Source organism: Vipera ursinii (genome assembly GCF_947247035.1).
Source record: "Vipera ursinii genome assembly, chromosome: 1".
Classification (NCBI taxonomy): Eukaryota; Metazoa; Chordata; class Lepidosauria; order Squamata; family Viperidae; genus Vipera; species Vipera ursinii.
This window is the reverse complement of record NC_139512.1, coordinates 87,397,617-87,412,448: the sequence shown is the minus strand read 5'-3', so window position 1 is coordinate 87,412,448 and position 14,832 is coordinate 87,397,617. Positions and strand designations below refer to the sequence as shown.

The following is a 14,832-nucleotide window of genomic DNA, read 5'->3' as shown; positions in this document are numbered from 1 at the left end:
ATCAAATATACACTATGAGCTTTTCCTGATTTAATCTCTCTTTAGCGATGCCCATATAAATCAGGACAGAGGCATCTTCCAGACATGCAGATGTTTCTTGGTGGATAAGGACTACTCACTTTTCCATTTGGATATTAATGTCGTCAAAATAAAAATATTTAGAAAAGAAGGATATTGGATTGATGAACTAGAGGCATTGTCATTTATACGGCATATGAGTTATATTTAAAATTATATTTTAAACGTGATGATGATGATGTAGCGGCCTAAGGTAATAAAAAGGATAGCAAAAGCATTACATCTGAATAAATAAGCATCAAATTTATTGAATCATGAATAATTTAAGACTGGTACAATCATTAGCTTTATTCTCCATGACACAGGACATGGGTAGGAAAGAAGGAAGAGGGGAAGGGGAAACAAAGGATGGCATGATCCAAAACAGGCCAGTTGCAAATCCCAATCCTAAATGGAAATGTAAAATTAAATAGAGAGGTGTGGGAAAGGGATCGTACTGTACATAAAATACTCGATTCCTAGTTTTTTTCTCTTTTAAAAATGGCTAGAAAAAATTCATCAAAATGCAGCACTTGTAATCAATTATTTACATTTCTATGTTACAATGAAAAAAAATGTACATCTTAGAGAACTTTTTTTCATAAATGGTTCCACTGGAAACAACTAGATCGAAACAGCAACTTTTTGTTTAATAGCCACGCTTTTGAGTTCATTTTCCTTAAAAGAGAATTGCCACATTTAGATAAAGTTCAAGACACAATATATTAAAAAAAAGTATTAACAGTACAGTGTTTTAGGTTGGATTTTTGTGTGTGTGTGTGTGAAAAATATACCAAAAGGAGGTTAGCCAACCCCTCCCTGTCTCTGCATCAACTTAAAATCAAAATTGCATCTAACATGTGACATAGGAGTTGCACAATTCTAGGCAGTTGTGTAGCAAAGAGAAAAGAAAGTTCCAATTTCTAACTTATTGGGAATGTTGCATAGTCTTGTACTAAAACAACAAGAAATCCTGCCAGCTTTGAGCACTGGGGCAGGGGGTGAGGTGGGGACAAAGCAAAAATGGAAGCAATCTGGATGACATATGTTGTCATTTTAAAAGGAAAAGGTAGACATTCACCTCAACTGAACTAGTTTAAAAAAGGTGCATAACAGGCAACCCTGTTTTCCGAAGTTTTAGAAGTTACAGTTTGTGATAACTTAAAAAAAAAAAACAAGATTCCATGTGAATCATTTCTCAGTAATCTCAGCAATTCTTATTAGAGATCAAGAAAAGTTCAAATTCTTTTTTATTTATGGCAACAGAACAGCTGGCAGCACTTCAGACAGACTCAATTAAAGGTGTCAATAAACAAGGGCTCTGAGGGGGAATCAACTTAGCTGCTAACCTTGGTCATAACTTAGATGTCATTTCTGTCAGCCTTACAATTCCAGCAAACATTTCTTGTGCCACCTGAGGTAGCCATATATAGGCAAATCTTCAACTCAAAACCATTTCTCCAATCATTTCATCCCCATATTTCTTTTATTCTTTTTTTTTTTTAAGAAAAGAGCTTCCTTTCCTTTGAAATATTCAGCTGAACTTTTGCCCCCAGGATATGCAGCAGAGAGCATTCATGCACAAGGAACTGGCTGGATCATGATTAGTATGGAACCATTTCTTATAAAAGACATTTTGCATACGTTAAATACATTTACAGGGAGTCATGTTGTCAACGAATACGTATTCACACATTGCATCTCAATGGAAATCGCTTGCAGTAGGAATTAGGAAAGAATACATAAGAACAAATTCTAAATATTTGTTTCCATAGATTATGATATACTTCACTCTCCTGGCAAATGATGTAGCTAGATTGTTTGCTTATTCCACAGGTTTGTGGCCATTCTGGATCAGAATTATTAGACTTCCTGAGTGTTTCTATATACAAAGTTGCCAAATGGGAATATTGGTGCTCTCCAGGTGCTGATTGTGAATTGGGACATACCGGCAGGCTCTCATCAATTTGTAATTGAGCACACCCGAGAAGCTTCACTTAACCTTAGATGGAGATACGAAGAACCTATTATATTAACAACCGCAGATTTGTCTGGAACAAATAGATACAATCCCTTTTCCTAGCAGGAAATTGACTTCCTGCGGAGATGCTCCACAGAACATACGTGCAATGTGTAACAGCTGCTTACAAAAAGCTGGAAAGCTGATGGCCACATTGATCTTGGTATGCCCCCTTGCCAAATCAGATGAGGAAATGCCTTACTCTTCCACTGTCCCTTAGGGTAGGGGTCTCCAACCTTTTGGCAACATTAAGACTGTGTGGCTTTTGACTCCTAGAGTTGCTGGCTAGGGAATTCTGTGAGTCGAAATCCACAGGTCTTAAAAGTTGCCAAAGTTGGAGAGTCCTGCCTTAGGCAATATACACAGGTCATCTTCCTGCAGTGGAATCAATCATTTCCATAGATGGCAATTTCTTTTCTAATTTCTTAGCATCTCATGGTTCTTACTAAAAAAAAGCAGGAGGGAAGGAGGGTGCTGAAGAGCTAGATGGACCTATTACAGTAGTCGGATCATTTTAGAATTATGATTTACTCTAGTCCATTTTCAGGAATCAGATTAGAATTTGCATTATACTTTTTTTTCTATTTTGTAAAGAAAAATAAAGACTCAAGAATTCGCCCTTGATTCAACAGTTAATGCCCACTGTTATTTTGCTATGCTAAAACAAATTATGTAATGCTAGCAAGATCACAACAAACTCAACGGACAATGGGTTGAGTTCACTAAAAGCAGAAATCATGAGGTATAAGAAAAGCTACCCACTTGGTAAATTTGTCATGGTAGCAAAACTGTGTGTCTGTTGCATCATATTAATCCTATAAATCCTATAAACTGTAGTAAATATTCTACCTGCATATTTTAAAACACAAACAAAAAATAATTTTCTTTTAGTTGTGATGGCACTCGGTGCCACAAAAAAAGATTTGCTTTTGCCTGGATTGAATAAACAACATCCAATAAAATGTTCCTTAAAAACTGATGTATAGAGATCTTAAAAAGCTGTTTCCCTCTTTTTATGCCTCTTCTTTGATTTTTGTTATATTTAAAACCTAGGGGTATCAAATATCTCATTTCAAACAAAACCCACAGCAACTCACATCATTGTATTCCAAAAGATGACTTCTATAGCCCTGTTTTGTCTAGTTCTTTAAAAAGACTACAAACTACAACACCAATGGAATTAAAATACAACTGTAGAAACTCAGTAAGGCATCACTTTTAAAAAATCAGCACCCAAAGATAGCTGAAAAGGCTTGCATGTGTTTGTGTTTTGTGTGTGCGTGTGTGTTGTTGAGAACCTCGGTTCTAGTTTGAGGTATAACCTGAGACAGCTATTGGTTGTTGTTTTTTTTAAATGGCACCAGTTGGTGTCCACATTTTTGTGAATCTTCTCGCTGTTTAGCATAAGCACTAAACAGTTTTCTAATCTTCCTCCCCAGTTTTCTTCTGAAATGAAGAAAAGAAAGAGGGCTCAGAGTTACGTTCTCTGCTTGGCTCTTGGTTTAAAACCAAAACCCAATAAGCTTTACGGAAATAACTTTCCTTTATTTAAGACTTGGTGAAGCAAAATGGAGCATTTTTCTTTCTTTCTTTTTATAAAAAGAGGCTCTTTATTATCGTGAGAGATTCAACAATGTTCAGTCCCAAGTTTTGTTAACAGATGGTTGAAGCTAATTATTTATCCATAATTTCACATGTGATGACCTTGACCAGAAGATATTTATCCATATCTTCATACGAATTGATTCTGAAGAAATACTAATGCCTGGCCCTAAGGAATTGGCAAAACAGCCCTGCCTTTTTCAGAGAGCTTTGAAATTTGAACCTAAGGCACCATTTTCAGCCTTGTTGAGTGCTCAAATTAGAGGAGCCATTTTCCTACACTTTCTCCCCCTGCCAGCACAGCCCCCCCTCCAATTTTATAAAAGATGTTTGACCAAAACCAAAACAAGGAAATAAATCCTATGCTGGTTCCTGAACTACAGGAAATTGTCAACCAATTTGTTGATGGTAACTTGGGGTGGGGGGAACTGGGAACTTGGAGGGCTTTGGATACAATGGATCTGCAGCTCCTTTTGGTATGTTACCCTGCTCCATCTCCAACACCGTGCAGCCTATTCTTTCTAATAACAGATTCCTACACAGGTCTTGGAGAAGTTGTGGGGCAAGGAAATTTGATGTTCTCTTTTTCCTCCCAGAAGGGAGAAAACCAAAGATTGCCTTGGCCTTGGGTGACCACTTAGAATAACGTCATGTTAGAAAAGCATAATACCAAATAGCCGCCACACTTTCCATTCAAATAGTCCCTTTACTGTATATGCAGGACATGCTTCCTAGCTGCTTCCTCCAAGTTATCGCTTCTCCTTGGTTCCATGCTAACGCCTGTGCACTCACTGCTGTCTCTGACAAAGGACCTCCAGAGATAATTTCTGCCTGCCCTTTGAATATAAAAACATTAGGGAGGGAGGTCAAGGAGGGCTAAGCATGTGAGGTGGGTAGCCATTAGGTGTGGTCCTCATTTATCCTTTGTGCAGAAAGGAGGCCTATATAGGACAAGTAAAAATAGATGCCATTTCCAATAGTTAGAACAGCTGAATGCCATTAACCCCAAGAGACTTAACACTATTCAGTAAAACGGAAGTTTCCTCATGTCTCACAACAAGCCACTTAGAGCAGGGGTCCCCAAACCCCCCGCCCATGGACTGGTACCGGGCCGTGGCATGCCAGAAACTGTGCTGCACAAATAAGCGAAGCCCCATCCACGGGATGTAGCCAGCACGTGAAACCACGCCCCCTCTGGTCCATGGAAAAACCTCTTTCCACGGAACCGGTCCCTGGTGCCCAAAAGGTTGGGGGGGGGCCCACTGATTTAGAGGAGTGGAACTTCAGGAACAGATTGCTATGGGACATGAGGCCATTGGGACAAAAAACTAAGAAACTGTACCATACAGTGGAAGAATGGAATTATCTTTTTTTTCTTTTCAATCTGGACAACTCTCTTTTCTGAGCTTTGCTGGAACATTTGGTACAGTTACGAAATGATCCCAAAACCCGAACGAATGATTTGAGGGAATGACACTCCTGTGTTATGTATTTGAGGCTGGCATCCGCTGAATCCAAAGACAAAGAGACTGGAGCTTTGTTTTCACTTTTTACAAAGCACTTCTTCTAGTTGCAGAGAAATGTTGTGATCCAGGTCACTTCAACAGAGAGTTCTGAAGCAAATATGAAAAGAAATTCTAGCAACTTGTTTTGGTTTTTTTCTTATATGTGTTTTTCCCAGACTTGGGATCATGGCTAAAACACTCCACAATTGTTGCTTTAATTAACACTGGCAGCTTTAGAGATGGTTTTAGAAAGATATACAGCGACTGTGCTCCAGCCCAATGCTTGGAACTATAAAAGCAAATGAAATAACCAAAACAAGGGATCATGGTCTCAAATGGCAGAAGACCTAGGTTTTGCATTATATATGTGAATATTTTAAACTTCCCTATTTGTAATCTCTTTGCCTTTTATGGAATGTTATTGCCAAGGCGAGCAATTATTACAGCACCAGAATTATTGAGGTTAGGCTGAAAAAATATGACTTGGAAAAAAGCCAGCCATTAAATGAGTTTGTACAGAAGCAGCAAAGCTGAGATCCTCTCCCCTTTGGGATCTGATGTGGCACAATGCTTCCTAGGTTCACAACTTCGATGGTGAATGGGTGTGTTTTTCCCCCTCCATTTATTGCCTCCAACTCACTCTGCCCAGAGATTAATGGAGTATACCTTATGTGAATTAAACACAATTCTCTCGCGCTTCAGTTTTTCCTCTACTCGCCTCCCCGGCACCCTTGTAATGAAATTTACTCCAGATGTCCCTTTAAATATTGGAGCAGGTTTAGGGAATCAAGAGATAATGGCAATCCACTTCACAAGCAGAAGTTGTTTGGTCAATGGACAGACACAACTAGATAAGCACCGTTGTTTTTATGAAAACAATGTGTTCAGTGTCGTAGGCATGTGAACTCACAGCAATGTAAACTACAAAACAAAATAAAAAACAAAAATAGTGCAGTTCTTATTAAGGAAAACAAAACACAAGATATAAAACATCAGCTGGGTTGCCTGCACCCATCTTGGACACTGAATGAGGGAGGCAGAGAGGATGGAAGAGACTGTATTGTTCTCGCAGCTCTAATACTGAGATGTCCTTCTGAACCAAGGTAAATTCTCTCCATGGCTTGGTGATTCATTTTTTCTAAGGGAGGCAAAGGATGGACCACTGGAAACAACCATTTCTAAGTTCTATTCATAACGTTGACTCCAGGGATGAGTCAAGGATATCATCGTGATGGCTATTGCTGTTGGAGTCACTGTCGTAACTCTGTGGACTTGAATAATTAGCTGCCTCCTGCAACCTCATCAGCATGTTCATCTGGTGAAATACAGAAAGGACAAAACATATTACTTGACTGTCATGGTCACCTGCCTCTCTCGGGCAACTGAAGCAGACATGGATTTTTATGAACTCTCTTCTGCAGTTAGCAGTTTGGCCTGGTCTCAGAGCCACACCAGGCCTATCCAAAGCTTTCACTGTTGGCTCTGCTGATATCACTGTGAGACCTTAAATCGGCATTCCTCAGTTTGCTAGGACCTCCACAGCAGAAGGAAAGCCTTACATTAGAGATTAAAACATGTTGTGTGTGCACTCATGAAGAAACACTGTTATAGAGGATAAAGGGACCTGGCTTTATGACTTAGTGCAGACATGTCAAACACAAGGCCCGGGGGCCAGATGCGGCCCGCGAAGTGGTTTCAAAAAGCCATCCTGGAAACAGTGAGGGAACGGCCCCCACTGCCTTGGTCCTGGCCCAGAGACCCTCCTTCTGCCAGAGACCCTCAGATCTGTCCCACTCCTGCCCAGGCCCCCATAGGCACCCTTGATGCGAACGATGTAGAGCTGGCCATGCCCATCCAGTAGGCCATACGCACTCTAGCCATGCCCACCCAGTAGGCCACGCCCACCATGGCCATACCCACCCGGCCCCCTGAGGGCAACCACAATGCTGATGCGGCCCTCAATGAAATTGAGTTTGACACCCCTGACTTAGTGGGATTGTCTAACTTTCAGCAAAATCCAATCATTAATCTTTTTTTCCCCATCATAGACTGAGTTGCTCTACCCACAGGACAAACAAAATAGACCTAACAACTAATTCTTTTCTAGGATAGAACTGGATACATCATTGATTTGCATTGTAATCGTGAGGAGAACTATATGGAAAAAATAAATGCACATTGGACATCCTGGTTGAATAAACAATGAAAATCCAGTATCGTGTCAATTTCACACTGGATGATCCACATGGTTTAACGCCATTACAACTTTTCTACTTGCCAGGCAATGTCATCAGTTCAGAAGAAACAGCCTGTTGTTCATTTCTAGGGCTTCAAACATTACAGCAGTTCCATAGGAAGCCATAGGAAATTTCAGCAATTTCTACAATGCTGCTTGGTTGTAACATAAAACAGCACCGCATACTGTATATGGACCGCCTTATTATAGAGATAATAAAGCCATGTTTTGTAACAAATATTCTTTCCTACAAATTTTCAATGGCAGCTGCAATGATGCAATCTCCTTGTCCTTAGTTCCAGTCAATACATTTAATAAAGCAAACATAAGTAACTGTCAAGTCTTAGAGTCTGGATCAGCATTTTGGAAGGATTGATTTATTATAAATTTGAGTTATTAAAAATATTTTACTAAAACTTGCTTGAGATCAATACAGGTAGTCCTCAACTTACAACGGTTCATTTTGTGACCATTCAAAATTACAACAGCACTGAAAAAAGGGACTTACGACCGTTTTCACACTTACAACCATGGTCATGTAATCAAAATTTGGATGCTTGTCAAGTGGTTCGTATTTATGATGGTCACAGAGTCCTGGGGTCACATAATCCCCTTTTGCAACCTTCTGATAGGTAAAGTCAATGTGAGATTCAGATTCGCTTATCAACCATGATACAACTGCAGTGATTTACTTAAGAACTGGGGTAATAAAGGCGGTAAAATGGGGAAAAAATCACTTAACAAATGTTTTGCTTAGCAGCAGTTGGGGTCAATTGTGGTCATAATTCGAGGACTATCTGTATAAATCACCACACACAGAGCCCCACAGTAATTTCATTTCTATCCAACAATAATACTAAATTCCTAGTATAAATCACACAATCTCGCCACACCTATTCCGAGTTTACCTTTAGAATATTTTACAAATTAATTTGAAGAAACAGCCTTGATACCTCCCAGCGTTTAATCCTTTCACCATCTAATGTCCCGTATATAAACAACGTTATGCTGAGAATCTCACCAGAGGATCTCCTTCAGCATCACTAGGTGGAACCTGTTTGCTGGTTGAACCTTCTCGTGGCATAGAATAGCCATCAAAGCCAACATCTTCTGGACGCAGTTGCAACAAAGGAGGCCACTCGTGGTGTTGTGGGGTAGCTGCCCATGGATAAGTGTCCATCACCCATTTGGCAGGATCCTCCCACGGTGCTCTTCTACCATACAGCTGCAAACAACAGTACAAACCCATTCTGAATAAAGGGATTTGATATCAAACTCGTTTTTAGCCACAAATGCATAGCAACACTCTCATGTTTTCCTCATGAGTTCAACTCATGTGAGGAATCTTCCAATCCTGTGTTTATAACAATGTGAATAAGAGGAAAATAAAAGATGAGAGAGAGCGAGCAGTGGTCTCCTCGTTTTTCAACCAGAAGGTCTACCCTGTGCTGAAAATAGTCTGACAATGTGGAGAGAAAACAAACAGAGCAGAGTTGGATGTTATTGGGTTTTTAAAAATCTAAATTACTGGGACTTTTTTAAAAAAATATTTTAGAAGTACCGCTATCTATATTTTTGAATCTCTCTCTCTCTCTCTTCATTTAAAAGAAAAATGCAGGAAGCAATGCTATATACATATTTTATACCTCCAAATCCTGAATGAAGGCTGGGATATGAATCTGCTAAATGAATGAATGCCTCCTACATAGACGCAAAACTTGGGAGAAAAATACGTTCATTTGAGACTGAAGAACAAATTGGCATTTTTAGATCTAAGCCAGAGATGATTAAAAAAAATTCCTGACAATCTAGAAAAAAAAATCTGCTAAAAGATACAAATACATGTGACCATGGATGCCTATGAGCTGGGTTACACTCAATATTTAGGGAGGAAGATTCTCCTCTCCTACCCATATTCTTAGCACCTTCTACACTGACAGCACAACAAAGGCTTTGTGAGCAAAATCTGCCCACTAGATGTCACCATATCTTCTGAAAGCAAATCATAAATTAGGGAAAGCCACCAATAAAAGCGCAGATCTTTTTGCGGAATGCTTCTTGGGTGGTTCAACAATTACTACAGGAGACAGCGGGTGGAAGAAAATGTCAAGATTGCCTCTCCCAACTTGATGTCTTCTAGATGTGCTGCGAATTTCAAGTCCCATCACCTCAACAAAATGAGACCAGAGATCAACTTTGCTGATTGGGTTATATTGCAACATATCGGGGAGCACAACAGCTAACAGCTGAATTAAGGTAGACAACTCTTTAAAAAAAATAGTTGTCTACCTTTTTAACTCTTCCCTTTTATTCCCCTTCCTTTGTAATGGCCATTTTGCCTTATAAGCCAGTTTTAATATTGATCTCTCTAAGGTGTTCTGGAAAAAGTGGGGCTCAAGAGCTATGATAAATATTTTAAATTCTTTTTTTTTAAAAAAGGTTCTTTATTCCAAAGGCAAGGGTGAACCTGGTAAGTCAAGACATACAACATTCAAATCCAATTTTTATGGCTCACACAGGACTGCGCAAAGCTTCAAAGGGGCCATTTCCCTCAGGCAAGGCACCTGGAAAGCTCGCCTTTGAAGCTATTTCCTGCATGAAGCAGTGCAGCCCATCCACCCTACCAGTTCCTAAAGCAAAGCAAAACGGTCCTGCGGCTTGGCTTCCTCTCACTTCAGAGGCCTCCTTCAGCACTTCCAAATAACTGCAGTGCAGCGTCCTGGCATGGCCAGTGGTTCAAAATGCTGCCTTCTGCATTTTTACCCAGGGACATTTATCTTAAATTTTATCTTCCCTTCACTCCTGGGGAAAAAACAAAACAAAAAACAGTTCTGGAAATGATTTGTTGCTGCTGCTCTGGATGTTGCCCAATTCACTTCTGGGTGATCAGGTGGTTTATTCTTGTTACAGGTAGCAATGAAAGGAGTGACAGACAGTGGGGCAAAAGCGATTTTGGGTGTCTCTAATTCAGTCTCAGGTGTAAGGAATGTGCAGAAGGGATTTCTGGTGCAGCTCTATCTATCCACTACATAACTTAATTGGGACTTCTACTCCCTGAATATAGGTTAGGAATTCCAGGATCTTCAACATGGCTGGAACACACTAGCTGAGAAATACCGCATTGGGGGGGTTGTTCCAGAGTTGAAGTAAAACTGAGGAGTCAAATCTAGTCTCACTTTATAGTTTGAGCAAATCCTTCTCTCTCAGTCCAATCTACTCAAAATGTTGTTATTGTGGGGATAAAACCACTGGAAACATTTCTGTCTTGAGGCTATTTCATATAATGGTAAGAAGTGAAAGTGGTCTTGGACTGCAAAAACTGCAGTGGTTCATCTTAGCTTCCTGTAAGGTGAATGTGTGTGCTTGAAACCAAATGTTTGATGCATTCACAGTTTACATTGTTTGGTATGCAGTTAAACCTTTTTCAATAAATCTTGAAATAAAGAATGGAATATGCAAAGAGATTCTACGACCTGCTGAACAACCCGTTTAATATACTCAGAGACAGATAGACAAGCATGATGCATGTCAAAGTTATTGCTATGTTACATCTGAAAGAGATATTCGTGCAAATATTGAAAATTAAACTCAAGCACTCAGAGACTTTTATTGCTTAGAAATAGTGAAAGGCATTTTTCCCCACTCAATTCCTCTATAATCAGAATAATATATAGTTTGTTAATGTGCACATTGCTATTTAATATGTCACGAACTAGTTTCTGAATCATGGTAAATTAAAATTACAATTTTCTCTTGACCCATCTCTTCCCATTACTAGTTTTCTGTCTGATAATTGCAAGGTGGTAAATATATCGATCTATTAGAAATATATACCTACATTTGGATTTATTTATTTATTTATGGGATTTATATCCCGCCCTATCTCCCGAAGGACTCAGGGCGGCTAACAACAAAACATATAATAAGTACAGAAATTAAGATAAAAATAAAATTAACTCAAGGGGGAGCTGATTCCATAGGACTGGCGCTCCCACAGAGAAGGCCCTCCCCCTGGGGGTCGCCAGCCGACATTGCCTAGCTGACGGTACCCTGAGGAGGCCTTCTCTGTGTGAGCGTACTGGGCGATGGGAATTCGTTCCCGGCAGCAGATGGTTCTGCAAGTATCCCGGGCCTAAGCCATGTAGGGCTTTAAAGGTAAGTACCAGCACCTTAAATCTCACCCGGAGGGCAATTAGATAGCTATATAGAGAATTGTAACTCTTTACAGCTAAAATGATATAGTATATATATTTTTTTCTTTTTCTTTTGTTGTAAAGGCTTTCTATGTGTTTTTGTTTCAGAATAAATTTATTTAAGATTGAATATGACACAAGGGTGGAGAGATAACGGCACTTTTCAGGAGCTGGTGAATAACCAAGTTGGAGCCCAAGTCAAATGTTTATTTAACTTTCCAATTTTCCAAATTTCCAGAAAAACTCAAACTAGAGCAAGTGGGGGCTATTACAATGGCCTGTTCATGGCTCAAAGTAGAATACCTCATGACAAAGACTATGCTATATTCTTTCCACAATGTACCCAAGAAGTCACTGACTGGACAGAAAAAAGGGCGGGTCCTGTTCTTCATTTCAAAGTCATAAAAAGTGTTTATAAGCATTAAAACCCTTGAGAAAAAGAGAGAATTGCCAAATTGAAATAAGTGCCAAATTTAATGTTTCTTTATTTGATAGTACTACAGAGGAAAGTCCCTGCAGCACACAGAGAGCCAGCTTTTTGCATCAGGATTAACATCCTGTTGTTGATGCAACCTGACCTCAACAAAACAAATATTCACATTATGGAAAGAGAAGTCTGCCCTAGGGCACTTTTTTGAAAACTTCAGTTGTTCTGAGCATGGCTCCCTGTGTTGATGTAACTTGAATGCCTCCAGTGGGGTGGTTTTATATGTCTATGCCTTGCACAACTGTGCTAACAATAGTCCAGCTTGGATAATATTAGTTAGACAGTATATAACCAAGGATTCCTAGCTGATTTATTCCAACTGTCTGCATTTCCTTCCATATCAGTAGCAGGGAATATAAGGCCTCATGAATGACCATTCCATCCACCTGAAGAAGAAGGCATCAGCATGCTCGGATACGCAGGAGTCCAAAATGAAATTTCTGCAGAACAGCCCGTTAAAAGGGAAATACCTTCTTAAAATGGGTAAATGAGAAAACTGGGAACAGTGATTAGTCAAGAACTCCAAGTTTGTCTATGATTATTGAGGTCATAGACCAAGGATAATTACCTGTAGGAGCACATGGCCTTAAATAGCAATAGCACTTAGACTTATATATCACTTCATAGTGCTCTATAGCACTCATTAAGCAGTTTACCAAGTCAACATATTGTCCCCTGTAATCTGGGTCCTCATTTTACTGACCTCAGAAGGATGGAAAGCTGAGCCAACCTTGAGCCGGTCAGGATTGAACTCCTCGCTGTGGGCAGAATTAGTCTGCAAAGTTGCGTTCTAACCACTGCGCCACCAGGTGCAGTGGTTAAATAAGTGAACAAATAAATAAATAAATCTGAGTCTCAGAGCACTTAAGCAGGGCTGATATTTTCAATTCCATTTGGAAGAAAAATGGGGGGGGGGTTTAAAGGTAAAAGACTACTCTTGTTGAGACATAGCAATCCTTAAAAAAAACCCTCCAAAATTGGGTGATTGTTACCATTTTGGCAAGTTTAAAAGGAAAAACCAATGTCTTAAGCACTAGCAATGATTTTTTCCCTTTAATGCTCAACAAAACATGGAAAAATAGATCCAAAAATGTTGGCTTTGTTGCCTCTTGGGACATTTGTGGCTGTTTTCAGAAAGGGCACAAAAAAGTGTGGTCCCGTGCCTGTTGTCCAGGGATTTCAGGATTTTGCGAGGTCCTGTCTGACCACAACCAGCCTGCATTTGTGCACCTGTGCTATATTTGTCATATTTATATCCCAGTTTTTGTAAACTGTGCTTACCTGTAGCCCTTCTCTGACAGCCTCAAGAAGATAGGGAACAATAGAATAGTTCCATAAGTCAGTAAACCAAACCCTTGACCCATCCACATCTAGAGGGCAAGAGAGAAACAGGCGTGGACCTGTGAAAATCAAGGGAAATGTAAAGTTGATTATTTTCAGTAAGGAGGAACTGATGCATTTATCTTAACCATAACATCATGCAACAACAACAGAAATAAAAAAATAAGACAGATAAGGAAAATTTATTATGATAGAGTATATTAGTTGTACGAAATAAACAATTTACATGTATTTATACTAAGCAGGAATTTATCATCAAAAACATGTTGTTTGCGGCATCTTGGATGATGAACATTTAAAAGTGAGTTTTCTCTGTATAATCAGATAATTTAGATTATATAATTATCAGATTATAATAATCAGATGACCTCTAATTTTCTATGAAAAGAGACATTAATGTTTTCTGTTCACAAGAAGCCTATGAAAGATTAGGACACTTATTTATTTATTCATCAAATTTGTATGGCTGCCCATCTCACTATAGTGATATCTGCAGCTAACCACAGCTAAAAAAAATAGCAAATAAAATATATAACTGGCAGCCAAAGTAAAAACTAGTCAGCCAGCTATTATAGTAACCATCTCACAAACTCTTAACTCGCAATCCAATCTCTATGTACAACTCTCTCTTGAGGACGTTGTGATACTCAGCAGGCTGGGGCCATCTAATCTCCAAGGGAATCATGTTCCAAAGGACAAGACCCTGATAGAAAAAGATCACTTTTTTGGTCCCACCCAATGATACGCCTTAATTGTTGGGACTCACAGCATTCCTGTTCGGTCAGATCCAACGGGTTAGGAAGAAATGATTGGACAGAAGTCACCCTGCAAATAATCCGGGCATAGTTTTAAATTTCTCACCGATAGTAACGTCTGAAGAACTGTGAGCTTCCAAGAACTTGTTGAGATGTTGCCAAACCTTGGGAATCCAGTCTACAATCTTAATTAATTCTGCATTTCTCACCCGGCCACCAATTTCTGTTTCAATGAGTTTTCTTCTCAAGAATCGGGCAAGAAAGCCCTTGACTGGCTCAGTATGATTGGCACATAGTACCCATCTAAAGTTGTGGTGCAGCTGGAGGTTAGGAGTGGAGGAAGTGGCTTGGTTCATTGTTCCAATGATGTAAGGGCTGTAGGGAAAAGATTAGCCAGCTTTTATTTTTAGAAAATCTTTTTTTTAAAAATTTGCATTATCATCCCATGTGCTTTTTTCTTTTTCTTTTTGCTTCCTACACATAACCTGTGAACAGATTCTATCCCAGGGTTATTGTGATGCTCCTCCGTGCTAGCTGAATTTCTGGGATGCTTTAGAATATTTTATTTACTCTTCAGGGAGACAGTCAGTTAAATCTTTGAAAAAAACATTTTAAAAACAGTGAGAGAAAAATTTA

At 39.3% G+C, this 14,832-nt stretch overlaps 1 protein-coding gene across 1 annotated transcript in view; it reads right to left on the bottom strand.

Annotated features, from left to right (window-relative positions):
- Positions 1 to 5,735: 5,735 nt before the first annotated feature.
- The window catches only part of NAV2 (neuron navigator 2), a 189,360-nt gene continuing 180,263 nt past the window's right edge, over positions 5,736 to 14,832 (bottom strand). The window contains exons 31-34 of the mRNA XM_083355147.1: positions 14,303 to 14,571; positions 13,382 to 13,500; positions 8,442 to 8,645; positions 5,736 to 6,499 (exon numbers count right to left, since the gene is read on the bottom strand). Coding sequence (XP_083211273.1) covers positions 6,374 to 6,499; positions 8,442 to 8,645; positions 13,382 to 13,500; positions 14,303 to 14,571 — 718 coding nt within the window. The 3' untranslated portion in view covers positions 5,736 to 6,373. The remainder of the gene's footprint in view (positions 6,500 to 8,441; positions 8,646 to 13,381; positions 13,501 to 14,302; positions 14,572 to 14,832) is intronic.